Source organism: Balearica regulorum, chromosome 28 (assembly GCF_011004875.1).
Source record: "Balearica regulorum gibbericeps isolate bBalReg1 chromosome 28, bBalReg1.pri, whole genome shotgun sequence".
In the NCBI taxonomy this organism is placed as follows: Eukaryota; Metazoa; Chordata; class Aves; order Gruiformes; family Gruidae; genus Balearica; species Balearica regulorum.
Genome location: NC_046211.1, coordinates 3,122,045 through 3,149,621, shown reverse-complemented (window position 1 = coordinate 3,149,621; position 27,577 = coordinate 3,122,045). Strand labels below are relative to the sequence as shown.

At 69.6% G+C, this 27,577-nt stretch overlaps 6 protein-coding genes across 9 annotated transcripts in view; 3 read left to right on the top strand and 3 right to left on the bottom strand.

Moving 5' to 3' along the window:
* TRIM46 (tripartite motif containing 46) overlaps window positions 1–13,457 on the bottom strand; it is a 29,569-nt gene extending 16,112 nt beyond the window's left edge. Inside the window, exons 1-10 of one of the 2 annotated variants that reach the window (XR_012832662.1) lie at window positions 13,058–13,457; window positions 11,712–11,967; window positions 11,256–11,599; window positions 10,994–11,137; window positions 10,752–10,847; window positions 10,372–10,625; window positions 10,144–10,265; window positions 8,764–9,063; window positions 8,378–8,675; window positions 7,629–8,257 (exon numbers count right to left, since the gene is read on the bottom strand). Coding sequence is in view for 1 of the 2 variants with exons in the window: in XM_075737155.1 (XP_075593270.1) it covers window positions 7,882–8,257; window positions 8,378–8,675; window positions 8,764–9,063; window positions 10,144–10,265; window positions 10,372–10,625; window positions 10,752–10,847; window positions 10,994–11,137; window positions 11,256–11,599; window positions 11,712–11,967; window positions 13,058–13,315 (2,448 nt within the window). In the remaining variant the exon portion in view is untranslated. Of the gene's footprint in view, window positions 1–7,562; window positions 8,258–8,377; window positions 8,676–8,763; window positions 9,064–10,143; window positions 10,266–10,371; window positions 10,626–10,751; window positions 10,848–10,993; window positions 11,138–11,255; window positions 11,600–11,711; window positions 11,968–13,057 lie in introns of those variants that run through there. The other variant, XM_075737155.1, reaches the window with a different exon arrangement.
* MUC1 (mucin 1, cell surface associated) lies at window positions 519–4,905 on the top strand. Its single transcript, XM_075737036.1, has 7 exons — window positions 519–676; window positions 1,581–2,299; window positions 2,398–2,471; window positions 2,628–2,770; window positions 3,086–3,198; window positions 3,305–3,451; window positions 4,361–4,905. Exons 1-7 carry the CDS (start codon window positions 634–636, stop codon window positions 4,433–4,435), a joined length of 1,314 nt encoding a protein of 437 aa, XP_075593151.1. The 5' UTR covers window positions 519–633; the 3' UTR covers window positions 4,436–4,905.
* A 114-nt stretch (window positions 13,458–13,571) lies between the features above and the next one.
* On the top strand, window positions 13,572–15,029 carry KRTCAP2 (keratinocyte associated protein 2). 2 transcript variants are annotated; one of them, XM_075737156.1, is made up of 5 exons: window positions 13,572–13,731; window positions 13,927–14,081; window positions 14,154–14,217; window positions 14,525–14,591; window positions 14,836–15,029. In XM_075737156.1, the coding sequence occupies exons 1-5, from the start codon at window positions 13,728–13,730 to the stop codon at window positions 14,954–14,956; spliced, it is 411 nt and encodes a 136-aa protein (XP_075593271.1). In that variant the 5' UTR covers window positions 13,572–13,727; the 3' UTR covers window positions 14,957–15,029. The 2 variants fall into 2 exon arrangements, with proteins under 2 accessions (XP_075593271.1, XP_075593272.1); XM_075737157.1 differs by having other exon boundaries at window positions 13,582–13,731; window positions 13,892–14,081.
* Window positions 15,030–15,812: 783 nt separating this feature from the next.
* On the top strand, window positions 15,813–16,469 carry DPM3 (dolichyl-phosphate mannosyltransferase subunit 3, regulatory). The gene is made up of 2 exons (XM_075737213.1): window positions 15,813–15,936; window positions 16,162–16,469. Exon 2 carries the CDS (start codon window positions 16,168–16,170, stop codon window positions 16,444–16,446), a length of 279 nt encoding a protein of 92 aa, XP_075593328.1. The 5' UTR covers window positions 15,813–15,936; window positions 16,162–16,167; the 3' UTR covers window positions 16,447–16,469.
* A 2,487-nt stretch (window positions 16,470–18,956) lies between these two features.
* On the bottom strand, window positions 18,957–21,181 carry SLC50A1 (solute carrier family 50 member 1). 2 transcript variants are annotated; one of them, XM_075737211.1, is made up of 6 exons: window positions 21,044–21,176; window positions 20,628–20,705; window positions 20,377–20,500; window positions 20,136–20,297; window positions 19,937–20,056; window positions 18,957–19,522 (listed from the first exon to the last, which is right to left on the bottom strand). In XM_075737211.1, the coding sequence occupies exons 1-6, from the start codon at window positions 21,103–21,105 to the stop codon at window positions 19,421–19,423; spliced, it is 648 nt and encodes a 215-aa protein (XP_075593326.1). In that variant the 5' UTR covers window positions 21,106–21,176; the 3' UTR covers window positions 18,957–19,420. The 2 variants fall into 2 exon arrangements, with proteins under 2 accessions (XP_075593326.1, XP_075593327.1); XM_075737212.1 differs by lacking the exon at window positions 20,136–20,297 and having other exon boundaries at window positions 19,346–19,522; window positions 21,044–21,181.
* Window positions 21,182–21,714: 533 nt separating this feature from the next.
* Window positions 21,715–24,227, bottom strand: EFNA1 (ephrin A1). The gene is made up of 5 exons (XM_075737231.1): window positions 24,091–24,227; window positions 23,173–23,468; window positions 23,024–23,089; window positions 22,723–22,773; window positions 21,715–22,515 (listed from the first exon to the last, which is right to left on the bottom strand). The coding sequence occupies exons 1-5, from the start codon at window positions 24,183–24,185 to the stop codon at window positions 22,400–22,402; spliced, it is 624 nt and encodes a 207-aa protein (XP_075593346.1). The 5' UTR covers window positions 24,186–24,227; the 3' UTR covers window positions 21,715–22,399.
* Between the last annotated feature and the right edge of the window lie 3,350 nt (window positions 24,228–27,577).

Genomic DNA, 27,577 nt, shown 5'->3' with positions numbered 1-27,577 from the left:
GAGTTCGTGGGGCCCTGGGCCCCACCTGCGTAAGCAGTTGAGGGGGGGGATCACCGGTGTCTATTTGAGCGTAGGGCGAGGCAGTGACTGGCCGGTAATGATTAACCCCAGGCTGAGCCAGAGGGTGAGGTGCCCCCCCTGCATGAGGAGCTGGGGACCCTCCGTCCCCCCCCGTCCCCCATGCTCCCCACCAGGCCTGGGGGCCGTGGCTCAGCCCGTGGGGCCAGGCAGACTGCCCCCCACCCCTGCCCGGGGACACCCGGCTGCTGCCCCCTCCCTGTGCCCCCACCCGAGCCTGCGTCCACCCACGGCACAGGCACGCTGCTGGCAGCATCCCCCCGTGTCAGGGTTCCGGGGGGGGACCCAGCCTGGGGGGGGGGATGCCGCAGGGGCCCCATCGGCAAGGCGGCACCCCGGTGCCCTGTGCCAAGCAGGGCGGAGGGACCCCCCCCCCTCCCTGGGGCCGGCAGCGGGGTGGGGCCTCCCCACCTGCTCCAGGTGCTCTATAAAGCTCCCACCGCTGCCGAGCCGCCAGTTCCTGATCCCCGGATCGCCGAGCGTGCCACCGGCTAACGGGAGAGCAGCTGCCGCGGAGCCCCAACAGGCGCCAGGACCCCCCCCGGGACGAGCCCCATGGCGGTCACCGCCCTTCTGCTGCTGCTGGTGCTGGGCGCAGGTGAGGGGCTGGGGCTGGCAGGACCCTGAGCTGCAGGGACCCGGGCTGGGACCCGGCTGAGCGGGGACGTAACGAGGCAGGGGGACGGGAGCGGGGCCCCCTGTGCCGATTTCTGAGCAGGGACTGGGGGACGCCAGAGCCGGTGGCCCTCGGCAGCCCGATGGCAGAGACGTCGCTGTCTCTCCCGGTCTGGCCTCGGGGTGCAGTGCCCCGGGGCTGGTTGTCCGCAGCAAAGCTGGGACGCGGGGACCTCGCTGTGGCCGCGGTCCCCCTTAGCTGTGTCCGAAAGGATCGGCCGGTGCCGGGCAGCCGGGCTGTGCCAGGGCCAGCCGGAGCAGGCTGCGCCCGGGGCTCACAAGCTGGTATGCAGGTGTGTCTCGGTGAGCCGCCTGGACCCCGGGCTCTCCTCCAGTGCCGCCGGCTCCTGCGGCACCCGCTGGGAAACCGCCCGGGAGCTGCCTGCGCTGGCCGGCAGCCAGGCCATGCAGGTCGGGGGGGGGGGGGGCGCAGGTGGCACCCCACCCTCTCAGTCCAGCAACCCGCAGCAAAGGAGGTTTTATTGGGGCAGAGAGGCTGTGCCCGAGTCCCCCGGCGTGGCAGGGTCCCCTCAGGAGCAGGGGGGGTCTGCAGGGCTGGGCACGGAGCCGGTGCCAGCGTCCCCGGGTGGCACCGCCCAGAGCCTTCGTGGTGCCACATGTGCCCAGCACAAGCCCCGGTTGTGGGATGATCCTGGAGATCTTGTCCGCGTGGGCAGTGGGAGCTGCCAGTGGTCAGCTCCTGGAGGTCGTGGTGCTTCTCAGCACCTCGTGGCCCAGGGGAGCGTTCGGCCGAGGAGCCGTATGGTGTAAAACTTTCCCAAACTGGTGCTGCAGTGCCAGCTGCCGACTCCTGGTGTTTCCTCTAGGTACATGTGCCATGGTCCCCGCCCAGATCACCACAGAGACGACCACGACTGACACAACCACCACAGAGACGACCACCACTGACACGACCACCACGGAGACAACCACGGAGACAACCACCACCCCCATGACCGTCACTCCGAGCATCCAAATCTCCAAAAACACGAGCAGCAACGGGACCCAAACCTCCGTCTCTTCCCACACCACAGTCTTCCCTGCCACAGGCAACACCACAAACTTCCAGTCCAACAACGGCTCTGCACGCAACGCCACAGCCAAGAGCACCGCGGTGCCCATCTCTAGCAGCCCCGCCATCTCCTATGCCAACGCCACCGCAAACAGCAGCAACTGGGTCCCCCCCTTCGCCACCAACACAACCAAGAGCAGCTCCGTGGCTCCCACCTCCCCCGTGGGTGGTGGCACGGTGATCCCCATCTCCAGCGCCAAAGGCAACGGGAGCAACAGCGCTCAGGTCATCCCCACACGGAAAACCTCTGTCACCACGCAGGGCAGCACGGCTCCCAGGCAGACCCCCACGGCTGTGCTGGGCAGCAGCGGTGCTCCGAACCCCAGCAAAGCCGCGGCCCTGCGTCCCACCGCTGTCCAGCTGCTCCTCCGTGTCCCGCTGTCCTTCCGCATCATCAACAGGAGCTTCAATGAGAGCCTGCGTGACCCCACGTCGAAGGACTACAGGAGCCTGAGCCACACTGTCCTGACCATGGTGAGTCCCAGCCCTGCCCACGGGCTGCCCCGGGCGAGCAAAGACCTCCCCGGGTGTCTGCTGGGGAGGTGACCGGCACCCCCCGTGCTTTGTTCCAGTTCGAATATGTCTTTGGCTGCGCGAGCTGCACGGGCAGGCAGACCTACAAGGGATGCAGCGAGCTCCGTTTCAGGTGAGTGTGCCAGCAGCTCCGGCTGCAGGGGCTGGCACATCCCGAGCTGGCACATCCCAGCTGGCGCATCCCGAGCTGGCGCATCCCGGCTGCACAGCACAGAGCCCCTCGCGGGGGGGTGGCGATCCGGGCGCTAATGCCTTCTTTTGTGGGCAGCCAAGGCTCGGTGGAGGTGCAGTCCACCCTTGTGTTTGGGCAAGGCAATGACACCGTCACCAGCACCGCCGCTGAGCAGCAGCTGAGGAACAGCCTGGACCAGAACGGCTTCATCATGGACCTGCAGCTGGCCAGCATCCAGAGTGAGGGGGAGCTCCGAGCTGGGGGCGCAAGGGGGGGATGGAGCCCCGTGGGGGTGCTTTGGGGGGGCTCCACAAGCCCATCCTGGCCGGGGCAGGGAGGCTCCTTGGCGGCAGGACAGGCTCAGGGCTTGCAGCTGGCAGAGCTGATGCAGTTTCCCGGTGCCTGTGGCGGACGGCACTGGGAAGACCAACTGGACCCCGTGGAGGAGGGCTCATCCCCTCATGCCCCGTCCTGGGGGTCTCTCAGGACTGTTTGTCCTGGCTAACCCGGCAGCTTTGCCCAGTGGCGCAGACACGGCTCTGGTCCTCTTTCAGGCACCGTGGTGACATCCCCGGCACCGGTGCCCGTGGTCCCTGACTGGGCCATCGCTCTGCTGGTCCTGGTCTGCATCCTGCTGCTGCTGAGCATCCTCACCTGCTTTCTGATGGTGAGCCCCCCGTCCCCGTCCCTGTCCTCACCTGCCTTCTGCTGGTGAGTCCCCCGTCCCCATCCTGATGCCATCCGGCCGCTGACCCCTTCTCTCTCCCCACCAGACCACCTGCACCTGCCGCCGGAAAAGCCGAGGGAAGCTGGACCTGCTCAGCACGAAGGACTCCTACCACCCCATGGCCGAGTACCCCCCGTATCAGAGCCATGGGCGCTACGTGTCGCCCAACAGCAAGCCCAACCCCTACAGCCAGGTGAGAGCCGAGTGCCATCGTCCCCAGGGCTGCTCGCGCCCGGTGTCCCGGCTGCCGTGGTGCTGGGGAAGGTGCTTTTGGTGAGGCAGGTCGCTGGGCAGGTCCCTTGCCTGCTGGGTTAATGGCTAACGGAGCCGGTGGGGCAGGGGACGGCTGGGAGCCCGCCCAGCGTCGTCCCCTCCCGGCTGGGAGGTGAGGGTAACTTTCACGCCTGGATGGAGCAGTGGTGCTGGGCACACGGCCGGCACTGACGGACCCAGCCCGGCTCTGGGGAGCTCCCCGCGACCTTGGGCGGCTGCTCCCCCCCCACGCAGCCCCGGGGCAGGGGGCAGGGGGCTGGGGTGGGGTGGGGTGGGGGGGTCACTCCCGCCATCCTGCACCCCATATCCCGCACCAGCGGCTGCAGGTTCGGCATCAGGAGCTGCCCGCACGCGCAAAGGGCACGGATCCCCCGAGTGCTGTGGGGTTTGGGGGGGGGCTGTCCCTACTCTTCCGGGGTGCTGCGCTCCCCTGCCCGCCGGTGCTACAGGCGGGGGCCGTATCCAGCTGCCTGGCTCGGTGCGAGCAGCTCGCCCTGTTCAAATACCAGGGGCCTGGGTAAATATTTACCTTTGCTCTTGCCGGGCAAGCTTATCGTGCGGGAGGAGAGGAACACGGCCGGGGCCGCTTCAGCTCCTCCGCCAGCTCCTGCACCCAGGGGTGGTGTCGGGGTGCCCATGGGGGGCTGTGGGTACCTGCGGTGCCCGTGGCTGGGGGCAGTTGCCCACCAGGCCGGGGCGGGGGGAGGGGGGAAATGCATTTTTCGGCTGAGTACCGGGCTGTCCATGCTGAGGGTGTGGGGGTCCCCCCGCTGCCCCCGGTGGGGGCTGAGGAGGGGCCAGCCCGGCTCTGATCCCCCCCACTCCCCAGGTGGCCGGCAGCAACTGCGCGGGGGCTGGCACCTTCACCTACACCAACCCCTCCGCCGCCTCTGACAACCTCTGAGGGACATGCTGGGATGGAGGGCGGCCATCGAGGGGAGGGGGCGGCCGCGGCCCCCCCCCCCCACTCCCGGGGGAGCAGCACCGGCCCCCGGGCACGTCCCCCGGTGCTGCTCAGCCCCTCGCCGCGGGCAGCGGGAGCCGGATGGTTCTGGAGCAGCCGGATTCATGCGCATGACAGAACTGGATGAACAAAGATTCGGGGTGGGAGGGAGGGTCCCCTGCACCCCCCCGACCCCCTGCGCTCGCTTGGCTGTGCACCCCCTGCTCTGCGCCATGGGTGGGGGGCCGGGCTCTCACACACACACCCCCCCCCCCCACTCGCCCCTGGGGATTCAATTGCTCTTTTAGTGGTGTTATTTTATATAAATATAGACGGGGTGTCAGCGCTGGGCTGGGCTCGGGGGGAAGCAGGGTGGCAGGGGCTGTGGCCGTGGTATATTTATCGCATTTCACAATAAAAGGATGGGCGCAGTCAGGTGCCGTGTCCCGCGGGGCTGCGGCGAGCACCGGCACACCACGATGCCGCAGGGGCTTCCCCGGCGTGCCGGGTGCCTCCCCCGCAGAGTGACTCCAGTTCTGGCCTGGCAGCTGGTGGGATGGCCCTGGCGTGGCCGTCACCCACTCGGGTGACCTTGACTCGGGGAGGTGGGACGGGGACGACACACTCTAGTTTCTTGTGCTGGGGTTACTTGTCACTCGCTGTTGTGCCTACAGTCGCCCAAGTGCGGGCGGTGTCCCCGTCTCCTGCATCCCCTGGGTGTGACGGTGTCCTGCCGGGACGCCGTCCCTCTCGCTGACATCCCTCCTGCCTGTCCTGCACTCTCGGTTTCTGTCTGGTGAGCAAACACGTCTCGTGTGATGCAACCGGTTATCCTGCGACCGCACAAGCGGCACGTGAGGGTGACAACGGGGCCATAAAGTTGCGTGGCGAGCGCCGTGAAGGCTGTACACGCAGCGCTGGCGTGCACGGTGGCGTCTGAGCCAGGCTGGTCCCGCTCCCCGCCCCTGCCTGGTCCAGGTTTGGGATCCTCCAAACCCCGAGTGAGCCCCAGGACAGCTTTGGGGGGGGGTGCCAGGAGGAAGGGGAGCGTGGCTGGGCTGTGCCGAGGGCAGCGCGGTGGCCCCAGTGGGGCTGGGGACCGAAGCAGGACCTGGCCTGCCCGGCGCGGGGCCATGTGCCGGGCTGAGCCGGGGCGCAAGCCTTCCGGACGGCCATGCCCTGAGCAGGGGGGCAGCCCCCCTGCAGTCCCGGGCTGGGCCCGCGCTGGGGGCTGGGAGGGTTTTGGCAACCACTGAAAGGCCAGAAAAACAAGGAACCAAACCTTCCCCGAAGAAATCCCTTGTGAGCTCAGGCGCGGGGCCAGCCGCTTCGCCGGGAAGCAGCCCCGGGACCGGCACGGCAGCGCGTGGCCGGTGGGCGCCTCGGCTGTGGCACAGGGGGTCCAGGCGGGGACGCGGCTGCGCCGGGTGCCTGGAGACCCCGGCATGTGTCAGGAGGCACCCAGGCCATGGCGGGGTGCGGGCGAGGGGCTGGGGGGTGCAGAGGGGGCTTTGGGGGGGGGTCTTTGCATGCACGTGAACAGCAGGATGATGTGGGGGGGACGGGACATGGTGCCAGAAGGGGCAAAGCTAAAAACAGCGTTGAGGGGTGGCTGCGGCGGTGGGGGGGTCACGTCGTCCCTCCCCTCGAGCCCTGCTGCCAGCCAGGGATGGGGTGATGGTGCAGGGCCATGTACCCGGGGCGGAGCCCCACCGGGGTGCAGAGGGTGCTGCGTGGGGCGCAACGGCTCCGCACAGCAGCAGCAGGGCCGGGGAGGGTGGTGCGTGTCCCCCCCAGCCCCCGGCAGGGCCCACAGGAATCCACAGGCGCCTGGGCTGGGCCCTACAAAGAAACGCCTGTTCGCAGGGAGCCCGGCCCAGCCACCGCAGCCCCCCCTGCTCCCAACAGAGGGGGGGGGCCAGTGTTCCCCAGGGACAGGCGCCAGCCCGGGGTGGGGCTCAGCCCCACACGTGGCTCCTCCACCTGCCACGCCACTCCCTGGGGCCCTGCGGGATGCGGATACCTGGGTGGGTGGGGGGTCCAGCCCCCCGTTCCCCACCCCATGAGGATACCCCAGCACCCAGCAGTCCTCCAGGCTGGACCAAATCCCCTTGGGGTCCCCCCTGCTCCCCCCCCAGGGGTTTTTCCTCTAGGGACGTGGTCCCCACTGGCAGCCGGTCCAAGAGCCCCCACACCCGTGGATGGGGCAGCAGCAGCCACGTGGTCGGGCAGAGCGCGGGCAGGGACCGGACACGTCAGCTCTGTCCTTGGCCCTTCCCTGGGCAGGATTGGCCCCTGCTGGCCACAGCACGAAGGACAGCCCAGCCCCACGGCCCTGCCAACGGGCGCTGCACCCCGGGGAGCACCCAGCACCCCACAGCCCCCGGTGCCGGCGCTCCCTGCGGGGCAGCTGCCCTCTGCCGCGGGGTGGCTCCGGGGGAGTCTGGCATTGCAGTTTATTGTAGGAAACCATGAAAATACAGCAATTGTAACAGAACCCCGGAGAAACTACAGCAGCTCGGATGGATCCCGGCACGGCAACGCCGGCACAGGCCCCTGCAGTGGATAGCGGCCCCGCACGGCTCCCGGCCGGGTCGGATCCCAACCCCGCGACCCCAGCCCGCCCCGGCTGTGTGCGTTTTGGCACCAAGTGCTGTCACGGGCGCCAACTGTGTCCTGCCGGAGCACGCGCAGGCAGCAAGTGGGACGGTGCCCTGTGCAGGCAGGGGCACAGGCAGGGCTGGCTGAGCGCACGGCTCCCCGGGGGACAGGGCAGAGCAGCCAGCACGCTCTGCAGCTCCAGGGGAGAGCGGGGGCCACAGCCTGGCAGCCCACAGGAGGGACCCGGTGGTGGCTGTGCCCGGCTGCGGTGGCTGTGCCCAGCTGCGGCACGACAGCCGGACGAGCCGCATTGAAAATGAGCCATTTTTAAAAAAAAAGTCTTCACGCCTCGTTCCAGCCCAGCCTCCCCCCCGCCCTCTCTCCCCAAGCCCGGCTGCCTCCCCCACCCCAGCCAGCACCCAGCCTCTCCCCCCCCCACACCGTCGCCCCCACCATCACCTGCCACCCCCCTCCCCACGCAGCCCCGCGTCCCGCTCGCGCTCCCCTCCCTGGTCCGTCTCTAGGGCTGACCCTCTGCCAGGACCTGGCGCACCCTCTGCCCGCGGCCTCCAGCCAAGCTGCGGAAAGGGGCAGGCGGAGGGGGAGAGGAGGGGACGGCAGAGCTGTCCCCGTCCCCCCCCATATCCCACAAAACAAATGCCTGGCCTGCTCCCAGCCGGCAGTAGGGCCGGGGCTGCCCTCGCTGTGCTCTGCTCCCTGCTCGCTCGTGTGTTCCCCCGGCCCTGGGGGCCGCTGGGCAAATCGGGGGGCACAGACGGCAACGCGTGCGGGGAGCACGGCACGGCTCAGTCCAGCTTGGCGAAGCCCCCAATGGTCACTTTACGCTCCTGTTTGTTGGCCACCAGCTCCTGGAGATGCAGGGCACCCCCTCCGATGAAGCAGAAGGCAGGGCAGACGGGCCCCGAGCAGTCCACACCGCACTCCCAGAGCTCGCGGAAGGAGACTGCGTCGTAGAAGCTCACCTTGCCCTGCTCGTAGTCCAGGCAGATGCCGATGCGCGGGGGCAAGGGCACGGTGCAGCCGTTGGGGTCACGAGAGGTGAGCGCCGACCCGTGCGAGAGCAAGATCTTGCCCATGCCGATGGTGAGGAAGGCGTAGGGCGGGGGCGCCTCCACCGTCGTGTCCTCCGCCCCGCTGTCGTGGCCGCTGTCGGGGTCATACCTGCGGGGAGAGGGACAGGCTGGGGGCTCCCCTCCGCGCCTCAGAGCCGGTGCCCAGCAGGGAGGCAGGAACAGGCAGAGGACTCCCCCCTGCACCCACCGAGCCCCCAGCCCCGCTCACCTGGGGCTCACCACGTCCTGCGGCACCTGGAACCACTCCTGCAGCTTGCTCTCCAGCCCCACGCCCACCTTCACCAGGTAGGAGCTGGGGTCCACGCAGCAGGCCCAGTAGCTCTTGCCCTGCGTGATGGCCACGTCGCCGATGACCAGGTCGATGGAGAGGTGGCAGCTGGTCATCAGGCGCTCGGCGGCAAAGAGCATGGGAATGCCGGGGACGCTGCGCACGGCTCGCTGGTCCTTGCTGATGGCCAGCCGGTCCCGGTTGAAGCCCCAGCGGTTGTCCAGGAAGAAGTTGAGGACTGCAAAGAGGAGGGTGGGTGAGAAGGGCGGCGCGAGCGGCCGGCGGGGCGCTCTGGATGGGTGCTCCGAGCCCCCGGCACCCCTCACCTGGGGCGGGCGGCGTGTGCAGGTAGATGTCCTCGCTGTACTCCCCGAAGCCCGCCTTGTTGCAGCCCTTCACCCGGAGCACGTAGACGCTGTCGGTGTCCAGATACTCCACGAGGGCGCTGGTGCCGCGCACCTCCTCCCGCCGCTGCCACAGCTTCAGCCCCTTGGCCTTGGTGTCCGTCTTGCGGTACTCCACGGTGTAGTGCCAGGCGGGCGGCGAGTGCTGCGGCAGCCGCCAGCACAGGAAGATCTGGTCGTAGGCGTAGGTGCGCTGCGTGTCGATGACGGGGGCCTCGGGCGCTGCGGGGAGAGGCAGCGGCGGGCATCAGGCAGCATCCCCCCCCCCGGCAGGCGGGGAGGCGGCCAGACGCAGGGAGGGGGCATTCCGGACGGACGCACGGACGCACAACCAGCAGGACTCTAGGGGGATCTGACTGCAGAGACCGTGTGTAGGCACCAGAGGAGAGCGAGAGTCGGGGAGACAGAGGAGCTCGCTGCTGTGGGGCTCCAGGGACCAGACAGGCTGAGTGCAAGTCGGGGAGGGAGGAGAGAGAGAGAGAAAGAGAGAGGATGGAGGCAGCAGGAGAGGAGGAGGGGAGGAGATGGGGATGGCGGGGTGGTGTGAAGATGCCAGCAGCGCGGCGGGAGCAGGGTGGGAAGGGGGCGTAGAGAGATGAGGGGATGGCGGGTGGAAGTGGGGCGAGGAAGGGGACGGAAATGGGGCGAGGAGGGGGATGGAAATGGGGCGAGGAGGGGGTGGGAGGGCAGGAGGAGCGGCAGCAGATGGAGGGGGGGCAGAGCCACCGCCTGCGGGCAGGATGGGGATGGAGGATGGCGGCGAAGCGGGGATGGGGCGGGAGTGGGGATGGAGGGATGGGACAGAGAGAGCGGGGCCGGCTCTGGGGCAGGGATGTGACTTGCCTCAGTTACTTCGGTGACGACTCAGCAGCGGCCGCAGCCTATAAACAAAGAGAGGTAGAAGCAGGTCTGAAAAGTGTTGCCAGCGGGTCCGGCAGGGCCACGCGGCTCCTGCCCTGCGGGGAAGCACCTGCCCTGGCAGCGGGGCAGCCTCCGCTCCATACTCACCCTCCAGTGCTCCTGCTGCCCTTACCTGGCACCGTGGCCCTGCCTGTCCTGCCCCTTGGCCCAGCCGCCCTGGCGCAGGGCAGGGCAGGGGCAGGGATCACTTTGGGGGCTGCTGGGGCGGGGGCCGTCCCTGACGGGGAGGGGGAACCGGCAGATCCGCGAACGCCCGCCCGAGCGCAGCCCTCCATGGCCGTGGCTGAGCTCTGGCTCCGAGGCGGGCAGGGAGCCGCTCTGCCCGCAGGGGCTGCGCCTCCGCACGGGGCACAGCCGGTGCCCGGGTCCTGCTGCCTTTACCTCGGATGAAGGCCAGGTCGGTGAGCAGCTTCAGCTCCCTGCTGACGTCCAGCTGGAAGTGGCTGAAGGAGGCCGTGGCCGCAGGACGGAAGCTCTGCAGCGAGTCAGTGGCCCTGAGGATCCTGCGGCACGGGAGAGCAGGGACATCAGGGTGACACGCGGCCGCCGCCTCGGGCCCTGACCCCCGCCGGCAGCCCCATGCCTGCGAGGGTCCCTGCGGCCCGGTACCTGTTGTGCAGCTGCTTGGCGGCCTGGACGAAGCAGGGGTGGTCGGTCTCCTTCAGCACCTCCTGGGCGTAGCCCACCATGCCCGAGTTCTCCAGCATGGCCTGGTGCTCCTGGATCTGGCAGTGCAGGCTGGCCAGCCGCTCCTGCTGGCACTCCTCGATCGTCTGCAGCAGGGTCGCCCGCTTCTCCTCCAGCATGGCGCACAGCCCCTGGATCAGCTGCGACACCTCCTCCTTGGCCTGCGAGCCGTTCACCTGCCGAGCACAGCAGGGTCAGCGTGCCGCACGCCCTGGGACAGAGAGGGGACCCGCCTGGCAGTGCCACCCCCCCCCCCCGGCCCAGGGACAGCTCGGGGACAGGCAGGCACCTTCCGCCCTCACCTCCGTGTGCTTCACCGTCTCCTCCAGCTCGGCAATCTGGGTCTGCACCGTGTCCTGGCTGCTCAGGATGTAGGCGAGGCTCTTTGTCAGCTTCTCCTGCAGGGAAGGAGGTGAGGCGAGGCGCCGGCAACCCCCACGCCCCCGACCTGCACGCCCCATCTGTGCCGGGGCTCTGCCGGTGCCCCCGATTCCTCCCCGCCGAGCTCCGTCCCTGCCCCGAGCGCGGCGCCGGTGGCCCTTACCCTGAGGGCCTGGTAGGCGCTGAGCACCGGGGTGATCTTGTGGCTGGTGTGAGTGCGTCGCACGCGGCAGAGCTGGCACACCAGCCGCTGGCAGGTCTTGCAGTAGTGAGTCACCTCCTCCTTGTGCTCTGGGCACATCAGCCCCTGCGTGGGCACAGGGGAGCTCAGCGGGGTTCCGCGCCCACCCCCTTCTCCGGGGCGTCCCCCCCAGCACCCACAAAATCCTGCGTGGTGAAGGAAGACCCCGATAGGGAGACTGTACCTTGGGGCGGAACGTGAGGGTGGGAGGTGTGGGCTCGTGCTGGGCTTTCTGGGTGCCCCAGGGGTGGTAGAGCTTGAAGCACTCGTTGCAGAAGCTGGACTTGCACTCGGTGCAGCCCTTGGTGGCCTCCAGCTGCGGGGGCTTGCAGAACTGGCACATGATGGCGGCGCTGATGTTGATGGTCTGGCGGTAGCGCTCCACCACCCGCTCCAGCGTCAGGTTGCGGAAGAGGCTGCCCAAGCCCCGCTCGCCCAGGTCGACGTCCCGCTGGCAGGCCGGGCAGGGGAAGCTGACGGTCTGGGGGTGCACGGTGCCACGCTTGCGCCCCGGGTAGGTGCCGAAGCCTACGGGAGGGAGGCGGGGATGGCGTCAGGCGGGGCTCGGCGCCCCAGAGCTGCTCGGCCCTCCCGCGGGGGAGCCCGCCAGGTCGGTCCCCGTCCCCTCCAGCTGTCCCACCTGACTTCAGGAGGCGGTCGAGGCGGTCGGGCTTGGGGACGGTGCGGCGTCCCAGGCGGGGGCTGCGGGTGGCGGGGGTGGCGGCGGGCGAGGAGGGCTCGGAGGTGGGGTCACAGCAGAGGTAGCCGTGCTGCAGCAGCACCTCGCTGGCGCAGACGTGGCAGACGTTGTGCGCGCAGGGCAGGGCCAGCGGCTGCTTGTACATCTCCTTGCACACCGGGCAGACCAGCTCCCGCTCCATGTTCTTCATGCTGGTCTGGGGAGAGAGGGGGGAGCGTCACCCGCTGCAGACGGGACCGGGGCTGCAATGGGGACCGGGGCTGGGATCAGGGCTGGGACCAGCAGTGGGGCCAGGACGAGGACCAGCACTGGGACCAGCACCAGGATGGGGACGGGGCTGTGACCAGGATGGGGACGGGGGCCAGGACACGCACTGGGACCAGAGCCAGGACCAACACCAAGTCTGTGATCAGGCCTGCGACCAGCACCAGGGCCACGGCCAGGATCAGGACCAGCACGGGGACCAGCACCAGGGCCACAGCCAGGATCAGGACCAGCACCAGAACCACAGCCAGGATCAGGACCAGCATTGGGACCAGCACCAGAGCCATGGCCAGGATCAGGACCAGGCTCAGGACCAGCATTGGGACCAGCACCAGGGCCATGGCTAGGCTCAGGACCAGGCTCAGGACCAGCACCAGAGCCATGGCCAGGCTCAGGACCAGGCTCAGGACCAGCACCAGGGCCATGGCCAGGATCAGGACCAGGCTCAGGACCAGCACCAGAGGCACGGCCAGGATCAGGACCAGGATCAGGACCAGGCTCAGGACCAGCACCAGAGGCACGGCCAGGCTCAGGACCAGGCTCAGGACCAGGCTCAGGACCAGCACCAGGGCCATGGCCAGGCTCAGGACCAGCACCGGGGCTGTGATGGGCACTGGGGCCTGCACGAGGGGACCAGAGCCAGGACCAGTATCAGGGCCAGGACCAGGATGGGCGCCAGGATCGGGGCCAGGATGGGGACCGGGCCCCCCACCCACGGGTGTGCAGGCAGCTCTCGGTATTCCCGGTGCTCCCGGCGGCGGCCCGGTGCGGGGGTGGTGTGGATGGGGCCCGGTGCCGGCCTTCCCGGGGATCGCCGCCCGGCGGCCCCAGACCCGGTGGGTCGAGGCGCGGGTCCGAGGCCTCGCCGCGGCCTGCCCGGCCCTCAAGGGCACCCCCGCCATCCCGCCCGCCCCCGCCATCGGGCCCCGCCGCGTTGCCATGGCGACGCCGGTCCCGGGGGAGCCCGGCCCGGCCGCCCCGCGGTGCTTCCCTCCCCCCCCGCCGCCGCCGCCGCCGCTCACGCTGATGCGGACGAGCGCGTCCATGATGGAAGTGAAGGTCTGCAGGTCCTCGCCTTCGGCCATGGCTCCGCGCCCGCTCCCGGCGCCGGTCCCCGCGGCGGCGGCAGAAGCGGCGGCCGCGGACGCCCCGGTCTGTTGCAGGGAGCGACGGAGCCGGGGGGAGGGCGGGGGGCGGCGGCGCGCATGCTCGGCGGGACCCGCCCCGACGGCGGCGGGGGGGCGGCGGCACCGGGATGCTCCCGCCGCGCCCCCGGGCATCCCCCGCCGAGCCCGTGCGGACGGCAGCGCGGCTCGGGGAGCGGCGCCTGGGGTGGACCCGGTGCGGGCTGAGCGGGGCGCCGGGAGAGGGGCCGGGGCCGGTACCGGTACCGAGGCTGCTGGGGCTCCCGCGCCCCTGCCCCGGGGCTCGCGCGCCCCTCGGTGGCGGGGAGGGGGGGGGGGGGGGGGGCGGCGGGCGGCCCCGGGGCCTGCAGCGCCGCGCCCGGCCGCCAGGGGGCCCCCGAGCCCACCGGAGCGCTGCGCCCGCGGGGCGGGGCCACCCGCGCATGCGCACTGCCTCCCCTCCGCGCCTGATGCCGTGTCCCTCCCGGCGCGGCCGCAGTGCGCCTGCGCAGAGCGGCGGCACCGGGACCGGCCTGGGACGGGGCCGGGGGCGACGCCGCGGGGCACGATGGGTAACGGGGGACGGGACGGGGGGGGGGGGCGGGGAGCGGCCGAGGTAGGCCCGGAGGGGGGGCGGCCGGGGGCACGGGGGGGCTGCCGGGGCCTGCGGGAAGGCCTGGGCCCGGGGGAGCGGCCTCGGCCCCACGGTCCCTGTCGCTGTGGCGGCGGTAGCGCCGGTCCCTGCTGAGGCGGCTCCGCGGCCCCAGCCGTAGGCACGGGCACCTCCCTGGCGCTCTCCTCGCTGCTCTCGCTGCTGCTCTTCGCCGGGATGCAGATGTACAGCCGGCAGCTGGCCTCCACCGAGTGGCTGACCATCCAGGGCGGGCTGCTGGGCTCCGCGCTCTTCGTCTGCTCCCTCACCGTATCCTTTGGGGCCACGGGGAACGGGTCCGGGGGTACGGCGCCCCGTTCTGTCCCTTAACCCTCCGGTCAGGCCTTCAACAACCTGGAGAACCTCATCTTCGGCAAGGGCTTCCAGGCCAAGATATTCCCTGAGAGTAAGTGCTGTGGCGGGGCGGGAAAGGGGGGGAGCGCGCTGTCGTCTGAAGGCGTCGGGTGTACCGGCCCGTGGCGGGGCTGGGCCTGCAAAGGGCCCGCGGTGTGACCCTGCCCTGTGTGTGCTCTGTCTGCGGGACCGAAGGGTCCCAGCCCTGGTGGTTCTTCCTGGGCTTTTCCCAGGCTGTGGGTAGGTTTGTCCTGCTGCATCGCTGCAGCCCTGGCCCCTGCTGCTCTGAGGCTGACGTGTTGAGGCAGCATGGCTGCATCTTATATCTCTCCTTTATTTTTTTTTTTTTCCTCCTGCAGTCCTCACCTGCCTCTTGCTGGCTCTCTTTGCCTCTGGCCTCATTCACCGAGTCTGTGTGACCACCTGGTAAGTCCAGAGCCTGCCCCGAAGGGTGGGGAGCAGCTGCTGTGGCTGCTGCTGGGCACCCTGACGGCTCATGTTTGCCGCTGGGAGGGGAACGGGGTACTGGGCACAGCCAAGGCTGCCCAGAGACCCCCAGGGTGGCCAGTGTTGGGCACCGCAGCACAGCAGGAGCGAAGGGGAAGGTATCGGTTCAGCCCTGGTGCGGTCCTGCCTGCCAGCAGCTGAGCAGCCTCTTCTTTCCTCGCAGCCTCATCTTCTCCATGGTCGGCCTCTACTACATCAACAAGATTTCCTCCACCCTCTATCAGTCCGCAGCGCCCGTCGCTGCTCCCGCCAAGGCTGTCGGCAAAGGCAGGAAGAGGAATTGATGTCCCGGCGCAGCCCCTTCCCCGCCGGGCCGGACTGGGGCTCTCGGTTGCCCAATAAAGCCATTTCTTTGTAGCTTCTGGTCCCCATCTGCCTTGGGTTTGGTTCTCCCGCTGGCTCTCAGCCTGGTTTCCTCGCTGTGCCGTCTGCCAGCGCGTCTGAGAGCGGTCCTGCTCACTTGCCCAGGCTGCGGCGGAGCCTGGGGTGGGTTCTCCACCTGACCAGTGCCTGGGAGGGCTCGGTGCAGCCTGGCAGAGCGTGGCCAGGGCGGGAAGGCAGCCACCGACACCCCCACACACACACCCCTCCCGTGCTGCTTCGCAGGGAAAATGTGCTGACGGCATCTCTCTCGTCTGCCTGGACCTGCAAGAGAGGAAAATCCCAGCAGAGCTGGGCGGGTCGCAGCAGGCTCCGGTGCCTGAGGGGCTTGGCCGGCTGGAGGGTGGGGGGGGGCTGCGGGGGTCCCGGTGCCTCGGGGCTCCGGTGGGGGAGTGGGAGCCGCGCAGGGTGAAGCTCTGTCCCCGGCTAGGGCCAAGCCCCTCCGCTGGCACGGCCAAGGCTGCCGGCGCTTGGCAGGGGAAGGTAGACCCGTCCGTGCCCTGCCGGGGACGTGCAGGGGAGAGCCGCGGGGCACCGGGGGCTGCCCCGGGGGAGGGGGGGGGTTGGCTGCCTTGACAAGGGCCCGGGCCCCGCGAGCCGTGGGAAGGCAGGACAGGCCTGCTCCCACGCCGAGCCCCCGCCGCGGCCGGACGCGGAGGAAACCAGGTGCTTCCTGCGGCCGCCCCGGCCCGGCGCTTCCTGCGGCACCGGAGCCCGTCCGGGGGTGGGGTCCGCCCGGCCCGCAGGGGGCGCCCCGCAGCCCCTTTCCGCGCATGCGCTGTGCGACGCGGCTCCGCACTACAGCTCCCAGCGGCCCCCGCGCTGCCGTGACGTCATCGCCGCGACGGGGGGAGCGCGGGCGCGGGGCCCGGGACCGATCCAGGTGGGGGCGGGGGCCGGTACCGGCAGCCGGGGGCGGGGCCAGGGCCGGGGCTTCGGCCCGCTCGGAGGGGGCCGGGGCCGGTTGGCGAAGGCCCGGAGGGGCTCGGGAAGGCCCCGGAGGGGGCTCGGCCGGTGCTCGGAGGGGACCGGGCCCGGCCCGGTTGGGGCGGGGGGAGCCGGCGCGGGGCGCGGGTCGGTCCGTCTGTCACGGCCCCTCTCTCCGCAGGTCGCCATGACCAAGCTGGGGCAGTGGCTGTGTGGACTCGCCTTGCTGGGCTCGGCCTGGGCCGCGCTGGCGCTGGCGCCGCCGGGGCTGCGGCTACCGGCCCCGTACCGGCAGGCCCTGCTGCCCCTGCCCGTCTACCTGCTGGTGGCCTTCGGCTGCTACTCCCTGGCCACCGTGGGCTACCGCCTGGCCACCTTCAACGATTGCGAGGAGGCGGCTGCCGAGCTGCAGGAGCACATCAGCGCGGCGCGGGCGGACCTGCGCCGACGAGGGCTGCGGTTCTGACCCCAATAAAGCTGAGGACGGCGGCTGCCTGCGGTGTACGGTGCTCACGGGGGGGGGGCCGGGGCGCTGGGGGGAGCGGGGGGCCTCCAGCTGGGGCTCACCCCTGGGCAGTGCTGTCTTGGTTGGGGGTTACAGGCAGCCGAGAACCCTGGGACGCTGCTCAGAGCCGCGCCGGTGGGAAATCGCTCGTCTCTCCCTCGTGTGAGGCTGGCGTTCAGGGAGGAGGGGGGGGCTGCACGCAGGCCCGGGGTCCCGCTCAGCGCTCCCACCACCCTGCAGAGGCTTCAGGGAGCCCGGCCGGTCCCAGCCCGACCTCTCCCTCTCTGAGCTTCTTGGAGCTTGGCTCTCGAGGCAGGGATGCAAGGTGGCGAGGACAGGATCAGGCCTCGCCCCGCAGCCCCGCGGCTGCCCTTCAGATGTGGTTCGCACCGTCAGGTGGGAGCTGGAGAAGACTCATCCCGGCATCGCTGGCTGGTTTCCAGGAGAAGGAGAAGAGAGGCTGGCTGGGTGGAGCAGGCGGCACAGCCTTTAAAATGCAGAGTGCCCAGAGCCTGTGGTCTCCCCCGGCCTGCCGGGGCGGCTCAGCCCGCGCTGGGGGGCTGCTCCCCGCTCCTGCGAGTGCAGCGGCTGCAGCTGCCGCTCATCTGCCGCAACCTTCGCGGGCAGCGGCAGGCAGACGTGCCGGAGCACCGCGCCGGGCTTCTGGGGAAGGGGGGTGGGCACCCTGCGGCAGAGGCGTCCCTGCTGCGGGCGGGGGGGGGGGGGCTCTGGCTGGCCTCTGTCCGGGGGTGCCCCTCTGTCCGGGGCTGCCTGGGACCCGGCGCTGCCGGCCCAGCTGGAAGAGCTGCGCGGCTGGTGGTGACGCATGCCGGGGCCTGCCTTCCTGGCAGCCTCCCCAGCTTCTTCGCATACCAGCCAAAGGACTTTCTTGTTTTTAATTATCGGCTGCGCATCCTTCTGCAAAAAGGAGCAGTTGGTATCATGAGGGAGGACTTGGGCTAATTAGCAGGAGCGACTAATTAGCTGTTTCCTGAGCAACAATGGCAGCTCAGAGCAGGGTGGGCAGCTCCTGCGGTCTTGCCTGTGTGCGGCTGTTTGCGGGGTGGCACCACCCCAGATTTGGCGAAGCGGTGCCTTTCTGGGGCAGGGACCGCAGCCTTGGTGCAGGGCAAGGACAGCAGCCCTCCCTGGGCTACTCACGGCCCTCCCTGGGCTACTTGTGGCCCTCTGCAGGCTACTCGTGGCCATCCAGGGGCTACTCACAGCCCTCCAGCAGCTCAGCAGGTAGCAGCACGATGGCAGCTTCTCTCTGTACGGACACATGCCCGCTGCAGGCGTTCGCGTCCCCAGGAGATGCTCCGCTCGCCTCCGGCCTCGCGCGTGGGGCTGTGTCGTGGCCGCTCCTGCCAGAGCGACCAGTCGGCAGCCAAGTTTCTGCCTGGTGTGTCAGCGGGGAAAGCTGCCCTTTCCCAAGGCGGTTGGTCCTTCACCCGGGCTGGGAGCTGCACCCCGGTGCTGGGGTGGGGAGCAGGGGGCTCCTCTCCGCTGCTGCAGCTGGGGGGGAGCGAGCGTGGCCCCGGGGCAGAGACACCTGCAAGTGCAGCCAGTGCGGGCGAGGGGAGCCCCGGCTCCGCAGCAGCAAGACGGAGCACGCCGGGTGAGCCCGGCAGCCATGCCGGCTGGGGTTGTGTGCTGCAGCACGGCGGGAGCTCGTCTTCCCCTCCAGCCACCGCTCTCGTCTCAGCCCTGTTCCTGCCGCTCGCCTCTCTATTGATTTTTCCCAGGCCACGTCGCAAGGTGTAAACGAGCGTCTGAGCCGTAGCACGGGCTCTGCCAAAGTCGTCACCGCTTCCTTAATCCGGCTTGCGTCATCCGGGATGGAGGACGTGCCCGTGCCGATGGAGCTGCAGGGAACGATGGGGCTCCTTGTCCTGGCGGGGGGGGGGGGTCTCCCACCCCCACGAGAGGGAACACATCGCATTTCACAAGGCTCCGGTTTCTGTTGTGTAATTTGGTCACCCAAACACGCTCCTGTCCCTCCGCTGATGCACTTCCCCGATAGCTTCATTCCGGTTCATTGTTAATTTGTTAATTGAGTTTGGGTCGATGCCAACGGCCACCTGATTTGTGCACACTCAGTCGTTGTGGTTTTAGTGAGGATTTTAATCGAGGGTAAGTTTGCTGGCATCGCGGCCGGTAGCAAGCCCCACATCGAAGCTGCAGAACAGACTTTTCTTTCCCTGTTGTGACCGGTGTCGCCGTGCTGCTGCTCAGCGCGGTCAGAGCAGCCTTCCCCGGCAGCGCTGCTGTCCTCGGGTCCCCTCCCCGCCCCATCCCGGCCCCGTACCTGCTCCCTTCCTGGGGCTGACGCTTCCTCGCTGCCGGAAGGCGGGTGCTGCCAGAGGAAGGTTTGCCGAAGCCCACGGGGTGCCAGGATGAGCCCCCACCATCTGCAGGGACACCGGTCTGCACCCAGCACACCAGGAGAGATCGGGACAACAATCAGGAGCTGGGAAGAGTCTCTGATTTATTAAAAGGCACTTAAATTCATACAAAAGAGACGCAGGGCTGCCTGGCAGCCCCAGCCCAGCGCTGGGGCAGAGCTGTGGGCATGGAAGACTGTCCAGGGGTCCCCGGGGACAGCCAGGGGGCTGGACTGGGGCAGAGGGCTCCTGCCAGCCCAAAGGCATCGCTGAGACCGACCCACCCGTCACCGAAGGTCCAGGGGCCGGAGGGACGCCGGTGAGGGCGAACCACGGCAGCGGAGGCAGGAGATGCCCTCCTGGCGCCCCGGTCCTGCCGGGAGCGGGTGGCCGTAGGCCGAGGGGGGACAGCGGTGCCATGGTGGCACCCGGGGCTCGGTGGCCGGGGCCGGTCCGGGCTGGAGCAAACTGGCAAGGGGGAGGGAACTGGGGGATCCTTCATCGATGTGCGAGGACGTGCGGTCCTTCCTCAGGGAGCCACCGGGGCCACCTCAGGTGTGCAGGAGTCTGTAGGCCTTGTCCTGGCCCGGCGGGTACCGCCTGAAGAGCCAGAACCGCACGATGCTGGTAACGATCCCCGGCACGTTCGGGACCTACGGGAGGACACGGAGTGGGGAGCAGATCTACCCGGCTCGCTGCCCTCCCCCACTGCCGCTCCACCAGCCCCGCGTTGCCGGGGGAGATTTATTGGCCTTATACCATCTAATTAATTAGAATCAATACTCATCTCGCTGAGCCTAGTCACGAGCTCTGCTGTGTGACACAGACAACGCCGGACGGGGGCCGGTCTGGTGCCAAGCGCTCAGCTGAACACGGGGGGGGGGGGGGGCACACGACATGGGAAGGGATGGCACGGGACAGCATGGAACGGAACAGGATGGGATGGCACGGGATGGGATGGTGCAGAATGGCATGGGATGGCTTGGAACGGGGTGGCATGGAATGGGATGAGCTGGCATGGGATGGGATAGGAGAGCATCCCTCGGCCAACTGCTGCCCCAACCCACCATGATGTAGAGGTCATTGAGCTGCAGGCCGTAGAGCGTCCAGCTGGTGGAGGCCAGGAAGGTGGTGACAGTCAGAGGGAAGGACAGGCAGCGTGTCGACTTGCTCCGGACAATCTTGGCCTGCAGAAGCAAACGTCAGGCTCGTCCCAGGCTGGGCAGCCCCAGTACCACCATGGCCCCCCCACCCAGCCCCACACACCAGGTCAGCCAGCGGTGAGAGGTACATGCTGATGGTGAAGACGCTGCAGAAAAGCCCCAGGGACGCCAAACGCATCTGCGCATCGGCAGTCAGGAGGGTGAAATAGCCATAGCCAGCGCCCAGCACGGCCAGGAGCAGCAGGGTCTGCAGCAGCGCAGGGCACTGGGGCGGAGAGGAGGGGACAGTCAGGACGAGGGTCGTCCCCCCGTTCACCCCATCAACCCAGCCAGGCCGACCCCACCTTTGCAGGGCTGTAGTAGAGATACGCCAGGATGTAGAGGGTCTGCAGGGCCGCCCCGATGGTGTTGACGGTGATCAGCGTCCAGTCCGGCTTCAAGCAGCCGTAGCCCAGCCAGCTCAGGTTGCTGCGGGGCAAACAGCACAGGCGCTCGATGCTGCGGTCTGGGGGCTTCTGCCCTCCCCCACCGCCATGTTACACCTCCCCAGTTGCATGGGGACCCCCCCCACCCCCTGGGCTCGACCCCGCTGTACTTGGCATTGGTGGTGAGGAAGGGCAGGAACTGGATGTTCTCCACGTTCTTGGTTGCCAACATCTGGCGCAGGTCGGACCTGGGGAGAGCGGAGGGGAGCGGCCCCCTGGGTGCCTGGCACCATGGGGGGGTGGGGGAGCGTGCCATGCTGGGGGGGGGGGGGGGGGGCTACAATCTTTGCAGTCAGCATGAACCCCCCAAAACACGCACCCTGAAATACTCCCAGCCCCCCCACCGCCCTTGTGACCACCCCTCCTCCAGCCCCTACACCCCCAGACCCCCTCGTTCCCCACCGTCCTTTGCCTTCACCTTTGCCCCCCCCCCCAGTGCCTGCCACACTGCACCCCCCGAACCGCCCCGCTGCCCTCCCCGTTGCACCCCCAAACCTCCCCCCTCCGCCGCCGCCCGGGCGCTCACAGGCCGGTGCCGAACATGGCGAGGGTGCAGGCCAGGCAGACGGGGCCGAGCAGCGGAGCCATGCCGGGCCGCGGCACCGGCGGCAGCGGGGGCGGGGCTGCCCGGGGCGGGGCGGGACGCACTACCGGGGAGGGACCGGCCGCGACACCGGGCGGGGAGGGGCAGGCAGCCCCTGGGGTGTCCCACCGCCTCGGGCCGAGCAGCCCCGACACCCCCGCGATGGGCAGGGGCCGCCCCCACGGCGGGGGGCACGGGGGACACAGAGCCCCCCCCCCCCCCAGGGCCCCGCACCCCCGGGGGGGACCCCACGCACCCACCACCTCAGGGGGGTCCTGGGGCCCGGCCAGCCCCCCCCGGTCCATCCCCTCCCGGCAGCCGCTGCCCCAGGCCCGGGAGCGCATCCCAGTAGAGGGGGGAACGGGGGTGGAATCCACCCCCCAGCCCCTGGGAGGCCTTTGTGTCACCAGATAAGAACAAGCGATAGCCCAGCCAGCCCCGCTGTGGCACTTTTCCACTTCAAAGCCCTGTGCAAACACGAGCCAATTAATTAATTAACCAGCACAAATGCCCCACATGGGCCATTCCTCCTTCCAAGGCCAGGCACAGCCAGGAGAGCCCAGCCCCATGGCACCCCTTGCCATCACCCCCCCCTCAGCCACTGGTGCTCAGCATGGTCTTAGTTATTTATTCAAGACAATCGTATAAAAACTCCCATGTTAGAAAGCTGTACAAATTGGGGCAGGCAAAGCACCCACGCAGGGTGCCGCTGGGGGTGGGGGGTGCCCCTCTGACACCCGGCAGAGGGGAGGGGAAGGTGCGGGGGGGGGGGGGGGGTCAGCTCTCACTGTCCCTGTGTGCATGGGGGGAGGATTAAGGATGGGGGGGGGAGGATTAAGGATGGGGGGTGTCTCCTACTGCCCCGCTCTGCAGGCAGCACCTGGCCAGCCTCAGGGCCAGCACTGCGTCCCCACCTGCGGGACACAACACAGCCTGAGCCCCCAGCAGAGACCCAAGGGCTGTTCACGGGCAAGCTCAGCTCCTGGGGCAGGGGTGCCAGCCCCCACGCCCCTCCAGTCCGGGGGCACGCGGCCCCTCCAGCCCCAGGCTCATGCTCAGTCTCCAGCTGCCAAGAGCATCCTGCCCACAAGGGCCAGGGGAGCCGGGGCGGCCCGAGGGCTTTGGCTGCTCAGCTCAGCTTCGGGCCCTCCAGCCCTGTAATACTGACAAATCCTTTCCTTGCCCAGATGTGCGCAGGGCAGGTCGCCCAGGGCGCACGCGAGGACCATGGGGGTCCGAACATCCCAGCTCTGTCCCCAGCAGCCGCAGCCTTGGTCTGTCAGGGCACGGCGCGGCGGCTCACAGCCCCTGCGGCACCAAGAGGGGCAGGAGGAGGCTGATGAAGGTGAAGGGGCTGCTGCCCCGCATCGCGGAGTTCTGCCCCACGCTCCTCAGCACGTGAGCAGCTGCATCATCTGCAGGGAGAGAGGAGCTGTGAGCGTCCCTGAGGGAGGTGCCATGCCCCAAGCCGGCACCGCATCAGCCCATGCAGAGCTGCCGCCCTCCCTGCTGCCCAATTTCCACCCCCCCCCCCACCACCAGGAGAACACTGGCCTCAGCCCGATTTCTGCCAGCCCCACGGCCGCCCAGACCCATCTGCCCACCTGCAGCCACCAACCTACCTGCCTGGATCCTCCCCTTCTGGGTAGAGGCAGGGACAGGCAGCGCCTGAGCTGCAAAGCAAACGCAGGGTCAGGCGGGTGAAGAGCAGCTCCCCGAGCCCCAGCAGCCATGTTTCACCGGGGGCCATTCCCTCGTAGCCGCCGGCACCTTCCTGGCCGAGACGCATGCGCCCACACCCCAGCGCTGGCGGGGGGCCACGGCCTGGCTGTGACTCAGCTCAGGAAAGGCCGAGCCGGGGACCAAGGCTGTGAGCAGGAAGGGGGGGGGCTGGGTAGCATTGAGGGCCTGAGCGATACTCACTGCTTTTCCCAGCCACCGTCACCTTCAGCTTCAGGCACGCTTCCCCGCGGTGGTGAATGGGCTTGGCTGCAAGGGAGGATGCGGGTTAGGGGGCGGGGGAGGAAGCCTAGCAGGGTCCCCAGCCCCGCAGCAGCCCCCCAGACACTCACAGATGTAGTAGTAGCTGTGCCCCTCCTTGAACTCCTTGCCTAGCGTGAAGGGGGTAAAGCGCTGGAACTTCTCCGAGAACTTCTCTGGGCCGTGCAGGGCGTTGGGCTTGTTGCACTCCCAGCGGATCTGCTTCTTGGAGTGGGGCTTGCAGGCCTGGTACTCCTCGGACTCCACCAAGTAGAGGGTGTAGCACTCCATGGCATGGGGGTCCACGCTCTCGTCTTCGTAGTGCGGGCAGATAATGTCCAGGTAGTCGTTGAGGCGCACCTCCACCGTGTAGTTGTTCCACAGGAACCTTGCAGCAGGAGTGGGGGGGGTCAGCACCAGCAGGGAGAGGCGCAGGGGTGCCCCCTTTCCCCTGCACCCCCAAATCCCTCACGCTGATTAGTGAGGCCAAGGGAGAGCAGCCTGCTGCCTACAGCAGCTCCTCGGAGCCTGACACAGGGCAGCCTTCGTGCACCCTTACCCCGTGCAGCATCCCACCGCGCCCAGGCTGGCTCGGGGAGGAACCCCCCAAGACCAGGCCCCCCACACCCAGCTGGCGAGCGCACCCCCCTTTTCCCCACGTTCCCCCGCAGCCAGGGAGCGGGGAGGGGGGCCCGCCGGGACACGCACCCTGCCCGTCCCAAAGCTCCCGGAGCCAGGAGGCGGCGGCAGCTCTCGCCCGTGGGGCAGCCGGCCCGGCTCCAGCGCCTGCTGCTCCCCACACCTCACCCGGGGGGGGACAGACGGGACTGGCAGCCGGCCAGGGGCCTCTGCGGGGTCCCCTCACCCCAGAAAGGCACAGCCACCCACTGGGGACAGGCCTCGGTCACAAAAGCCTGCGGGACCCGGTCCTCTAGGGCCGGGGGGGGGGGGGGGGGGGGGGGGGGCCCACACCTGGGGGCCACGGCCTGCAGCGGGGGGGGGGCACTCACCGGGGGTTGGAGCTGTTCCAGAAGACGGTGTGGCGCTCGGCCGCCGCCGCCCAGCACAGCCCCAGCAGGGCCAGGGCCACCCAGCACCGCTCCATGCGCTTCGCGGGGCCGCTCGGCCGGGCGGGCACCTCGCCCGGCCCCCGCTTTAAGTACGGCCCCGCCGCCGCCCCGCCCGCCCCCGCGCCCCGCCCCGCGCACCGGGGCCGAGACACAACAACAACAACACCGGCAGCGCGGCGGGGCGCCGGCCCCGCGCTCCCCCCGCGCTCCACCGCAACCGGGCAGGGACCCCCCACCCCCCCCCACCCCACACACACCCCCCCCCCCCCCCGGGGGGGGAAGGTGGCTGGGGGTAGGTGGTGCCCGGCGGCACCGCCACTCGTGGTCCCGCGTGTTCGTGGGCAGGGGGTGACCCCCCGGCTGCGGCACCGGGGTGATGGGGTGAGGCCCGGGCCGTTCCCCGCGGGAGGCGGCGTGAACCCCGGGGGGGGTCGGGCAAAGGGTCCCGAGCCGTGACTGTGTCCCCCCCCCAGTGAGCCAGCAGGCAACGGCCGGCCGTGGGGTGCAGCTGAGGGGGGGCACCCTGCAGGCCTGTTCCCCTTTCGGCCGTCACCATGGGAACCCCCTCATCTGAGATGCCGGGGGGACATCAGGAGCTCCTGGGCAAGCGGGGCTGGGGAGCCGCAGTGGCTGCCACGAGGGTGCTGGGGACCCGAAGGGCTGGGGGTGGCAGGGGCAGCCCCCCCCCCCTTTATCAGCTGCCTCTGCTCTCCCAGGGCTTTGCTGTAGCACGCGTCCCCCGCCCCGCCGTCCCTGGCTCTGTTTGCTCAATATTGTGAAATTCCCCCTGTGACCCCTCCGGTGCAGGGCGGGGGGCTGCGGGCGCAGCGGGCGCGTTGCCGGCTGCCTGGTGGGGAGCGCGGCGGCTCGCTATCTGCTCCCATCTGCCCCCAACACCGATCCATCCTTGTTAAGCCCGGCAGAGAGCTGCTTCGCCGCCGTGTTGTGAAGTGATAACTCAGCCGCATTTGCAAAACAACTTTCCTCTTGTTTATTACATAATGATCCATTGATTGTGGGTAATGTTGCATGCCCGCCGCTGCAGCCGTGTGCGGAGCGCTCCCCTGGCATGCTGGAGGGGCTCGGGCAGGCGCCGGCACCGCGGCTGTAACCGGAGAGCGGCTGTCGGTTCCAGCAAACTGAGGGCTCCCACGGGGCCGGGGTTGTGGGACTGGGTGCCCCGTGTTCCACCCACATCCCTCGTGTCCTCCCCACATCCCGGCCTCTCTCCCCACCCTCGGCTCCCGTGGGAGGGGGACACGCTTCTGCTCTTTCATCCTCCCTCGCTGCGGCCAGGCCTGACATCATCCCCTGCACCATAATGACTGTGCAAGGCCTCCTGCTCCCGGGAAGTCGGCACTGCCGGGGCTTGTACAGAGGAGCCACCTCCCGGGAACCCCCCTGGGGCCGCAGCCCGCGGGGATCAGGGATCCAGAGTGTGGCACGCACAAGCTGTGGGCACAGCGGACAGTGGTGGGAGCGGGTCAGCACCGCAGCTGCTTCCCTCCCCGGGGTCCTGCCATCGCCCCCGTACTGCCCCCACCGTGCCAGAGGCAGGCTGCACCTTTGCCGGGTGCTTGGGGAAACTGAGGCAGGGAGCAGTGATGGGGGGGCTGTGCGGCCCCTGGCAAAGCCCAGCGCCCGAGGCTGTCCAACCCCCATGGGGCTGGTGCAAGCTCCGGGAGGTGACGAAACTCCTGGAGCACCACGCCGGATCCTTTCCGTGGGACTGGGATGTGGTACCCAGCACTGTCGGCTGAGGGGCTGCCCCATGCGCTGCACCGTGGTCCCCTGCCCCAGGGCAGGGCCACCAGCACACCGGGATAGGGCTGGGGACCAAGGCCACTGGGACCTGGCGGGGTCCCAGCGTCACTGCTGTGCCTGGCCCACGGCAAAAGGGCAGTGCCAGCATCGGTGGCTGGACCAGGGGAGGGAGGACAAGCACGTGTCCCCTGCTGGGCACAGCCCGAGGGACAAGCCAGGGCTGGAGGGTGCCCCGGTACCACCCTGTGCTGGATCACCCGGGCCCAACAGTGTAGGACAAACCGTGGCGGGGATGAGGTGACCGTCAGGGTGGGCGGCACCTGGTGCAGGATGGGCAGAGCCCCACGCAGGGTGGGCGCCTACCTGCAGCGGCACCGGGGGTGCCAGCGGTGGTACGCACGTGCGTGCGGTCACGGCCATACTGTCTGGTGTGTGTGGGGCTGGGGACTGCCCTGGGTGACCATGGGATGGGGTCGGTGCCCGCACAGGCAGGGCTCTTGCCACGCCGGCTGCAGTTTGCAGGACAAAGGTGAAGCCTTTTCGCGCCGTAAACACTCGCGGCAGAGCGGCACGGGGCAGGTGGGGCTGGCCAGAGGCTGCGGAGCTTGTGACAAACTATTTATGGTTTCACGGCTTGGGACACCCAGGTGCGCCCCATCCCCTGCCTGGGCTGACGTCACCAGCCACGAGGCTGGGGGAGGAAGAGGAGTTGTCCAGTCCGCGGCTGGGAGCGAAGGCCACGGTGACGTGCCGCACCGGCTGCGTGCAGCCCGGCAGGTAGGCACGGCCCAATGCCAGGCTGCGCGTGGCAGGGGCTGAGCCGCATCCCCGAGGCTGGCTGGCCACGCCAGGCCCTTACACGTTTGGCCGGAGAGCGGGATGCACCCAGCCCTGCCCGGGGAGGACAGATGCTGCCACGGGGTGATGCAAAGCCTCGTGCCGCACAGCCGGTCCAGGCGCACACCCTGTGCCCAGAGCCAGACCTGCTGCTGGGGCTCTGAACCGCCCCCCCAGCACTGGGGAGAACCTGAGCCTCAGTACTGGGGTCCCAACAAGGGTCCCCCCCTGCCTTGGGGCAGCAGGGCTTGGGGATTCCCCGTACCAGCCCCCCAGGAGTCTCCCGGCTGGTCCAGGCCGCCCCCCGGCGTGCCACGCTGTGCCCTGCCTGAGGGCACGGAGCGGAGCAGGGCTGGGTGCCTGGGCCCCACCGCACTGGCCACGCACACGCCGGGGAGCGATGCCAAGGCGGAGGCAAGCGGCAGGAGGGATTGTGCAAGCAGAGCTCGCCATGTCACGCTGTGCCAGGGCAGCCGACTCGGTGCCCTGCTCCCCCCCCGCCCAGTGCACAGGCCAACAGAGCCGCACCGGCCTCCCCAGCCCACCCTGGCACGTGCCACCGGTGCGGCCCTGCAGCGGGACGGGGGCTGTGCCCGGTCCCCACAGCCAGCGTCCGGGGGGATTCGGCCCTCGGCAGCGCCGGGGGATGCTGCCCCAGCCGGACCGTGGCCAAGCCGGGCCCATCCAGCCCAGGGGCGGCACCCCAAGTCCCCGGGAAGGGGGTCCGGGGCAGGGTCCCCATCCCCACAGCAGGCCGGGCCTGCGGGAGCGCAGGGGGGGATGCGGGGAGCCCGGCGCCTGCCGGGAGCACTCGGAGGACCTGTCT

Excerpts from the sequence above, each read along its gene's own strand:
- MUC1 (XM_075737036.1), top strand. The coding sequence starts at position 634 with ATGGCGGTCACCGCCCTTCTGCTGCTGCTGGTGCTGGGCGCAG. Across the intron at positions 2,472-2,627 it reads TGCAGCGAGCTCCGTTTCAG|CCAAGGCTCGGTGGAGGTGC; the intron begins GTGAGTGTGCCA and ends TTTTGTGGGCAG. Across the intron at positions 3,452-4,360 it reads AGCCCAACCCCTACAGCCAG|GTGGCCGGCAGCAACTGCGC; the intron begins GTGAGAGCCGAG and ends CCCACTCCCCAG.
- KRTCAP2 (XM_075737156.1), top strand. Across the intron at positions 14,082-14,153 it reads TCTTCGTCTGCTCCCTCACC|GCCTTCAACAACCTGGAGAA; the intron begins GTATCCTTTGGG and ends CCCTCCGGTCAG. Across the intron at positions 14,592-14,835 it reads CGAGTCTGTGTGACCACCTG|CCTCATCTTCTCCATGGTCG; the intron begins GTAAGTCCAGAG and ends CTTTCCTCGCAG.
- DPM3 (XM_075737213.1), top strand. The coding sequence starts at position 16,168 with ATGACCAAGCTGGGGCAGTGGCTGTGTGGACTCGCCTTGCTGGGCTCG.
- SLC50A1 (XM_075737211.1), bottom strand. The coding sequence starts at position 21,105 with ATGGCTCCGCTGCTCGGCCCCGTCTGCCTGGCCTGCACCCTCGCCATG. Across the intron at positions 20,706-21,043 it reads GCCATGTTCGGCACCGGCCT|GTCCGACCTGCGCCAGATGT; the intron begins GTGAGCGCCCGG and ends CGCTCTCCCCAG. Across the intron at positions 20,501-20,627 it reads TTCCTCACCACCAATGCCAA|CAACCTGAGCTGGCTGGGCT; the intron begins GTACAGCGGGGT and ends TTTGCCCCGCAG.
- EFNA1 (XM_075737231.1), bottom strand. The coding sequence starts at position 24,185 with ATGGAGCGGTGCTGGGTGGCCCTGGCCCTGCTGGGGCTGTGCTGGGCG. Across the intron at positions 23,090-23,172 it reads GCACAGCTACTACTACATCT|CCAAGCCCATTCACCACCGC; the intron begins GTGAGTGTCTGG and ends CCTCCCTTGCAG. Across the intron at positions 22,774-23,023 it reads GACGGTGGCTGGGAAAAGCA|CTCAGGCGCTGCCTGTCCCT; the intron begins GTGAGTATCGCT and ends TTTGCTTTGCAG.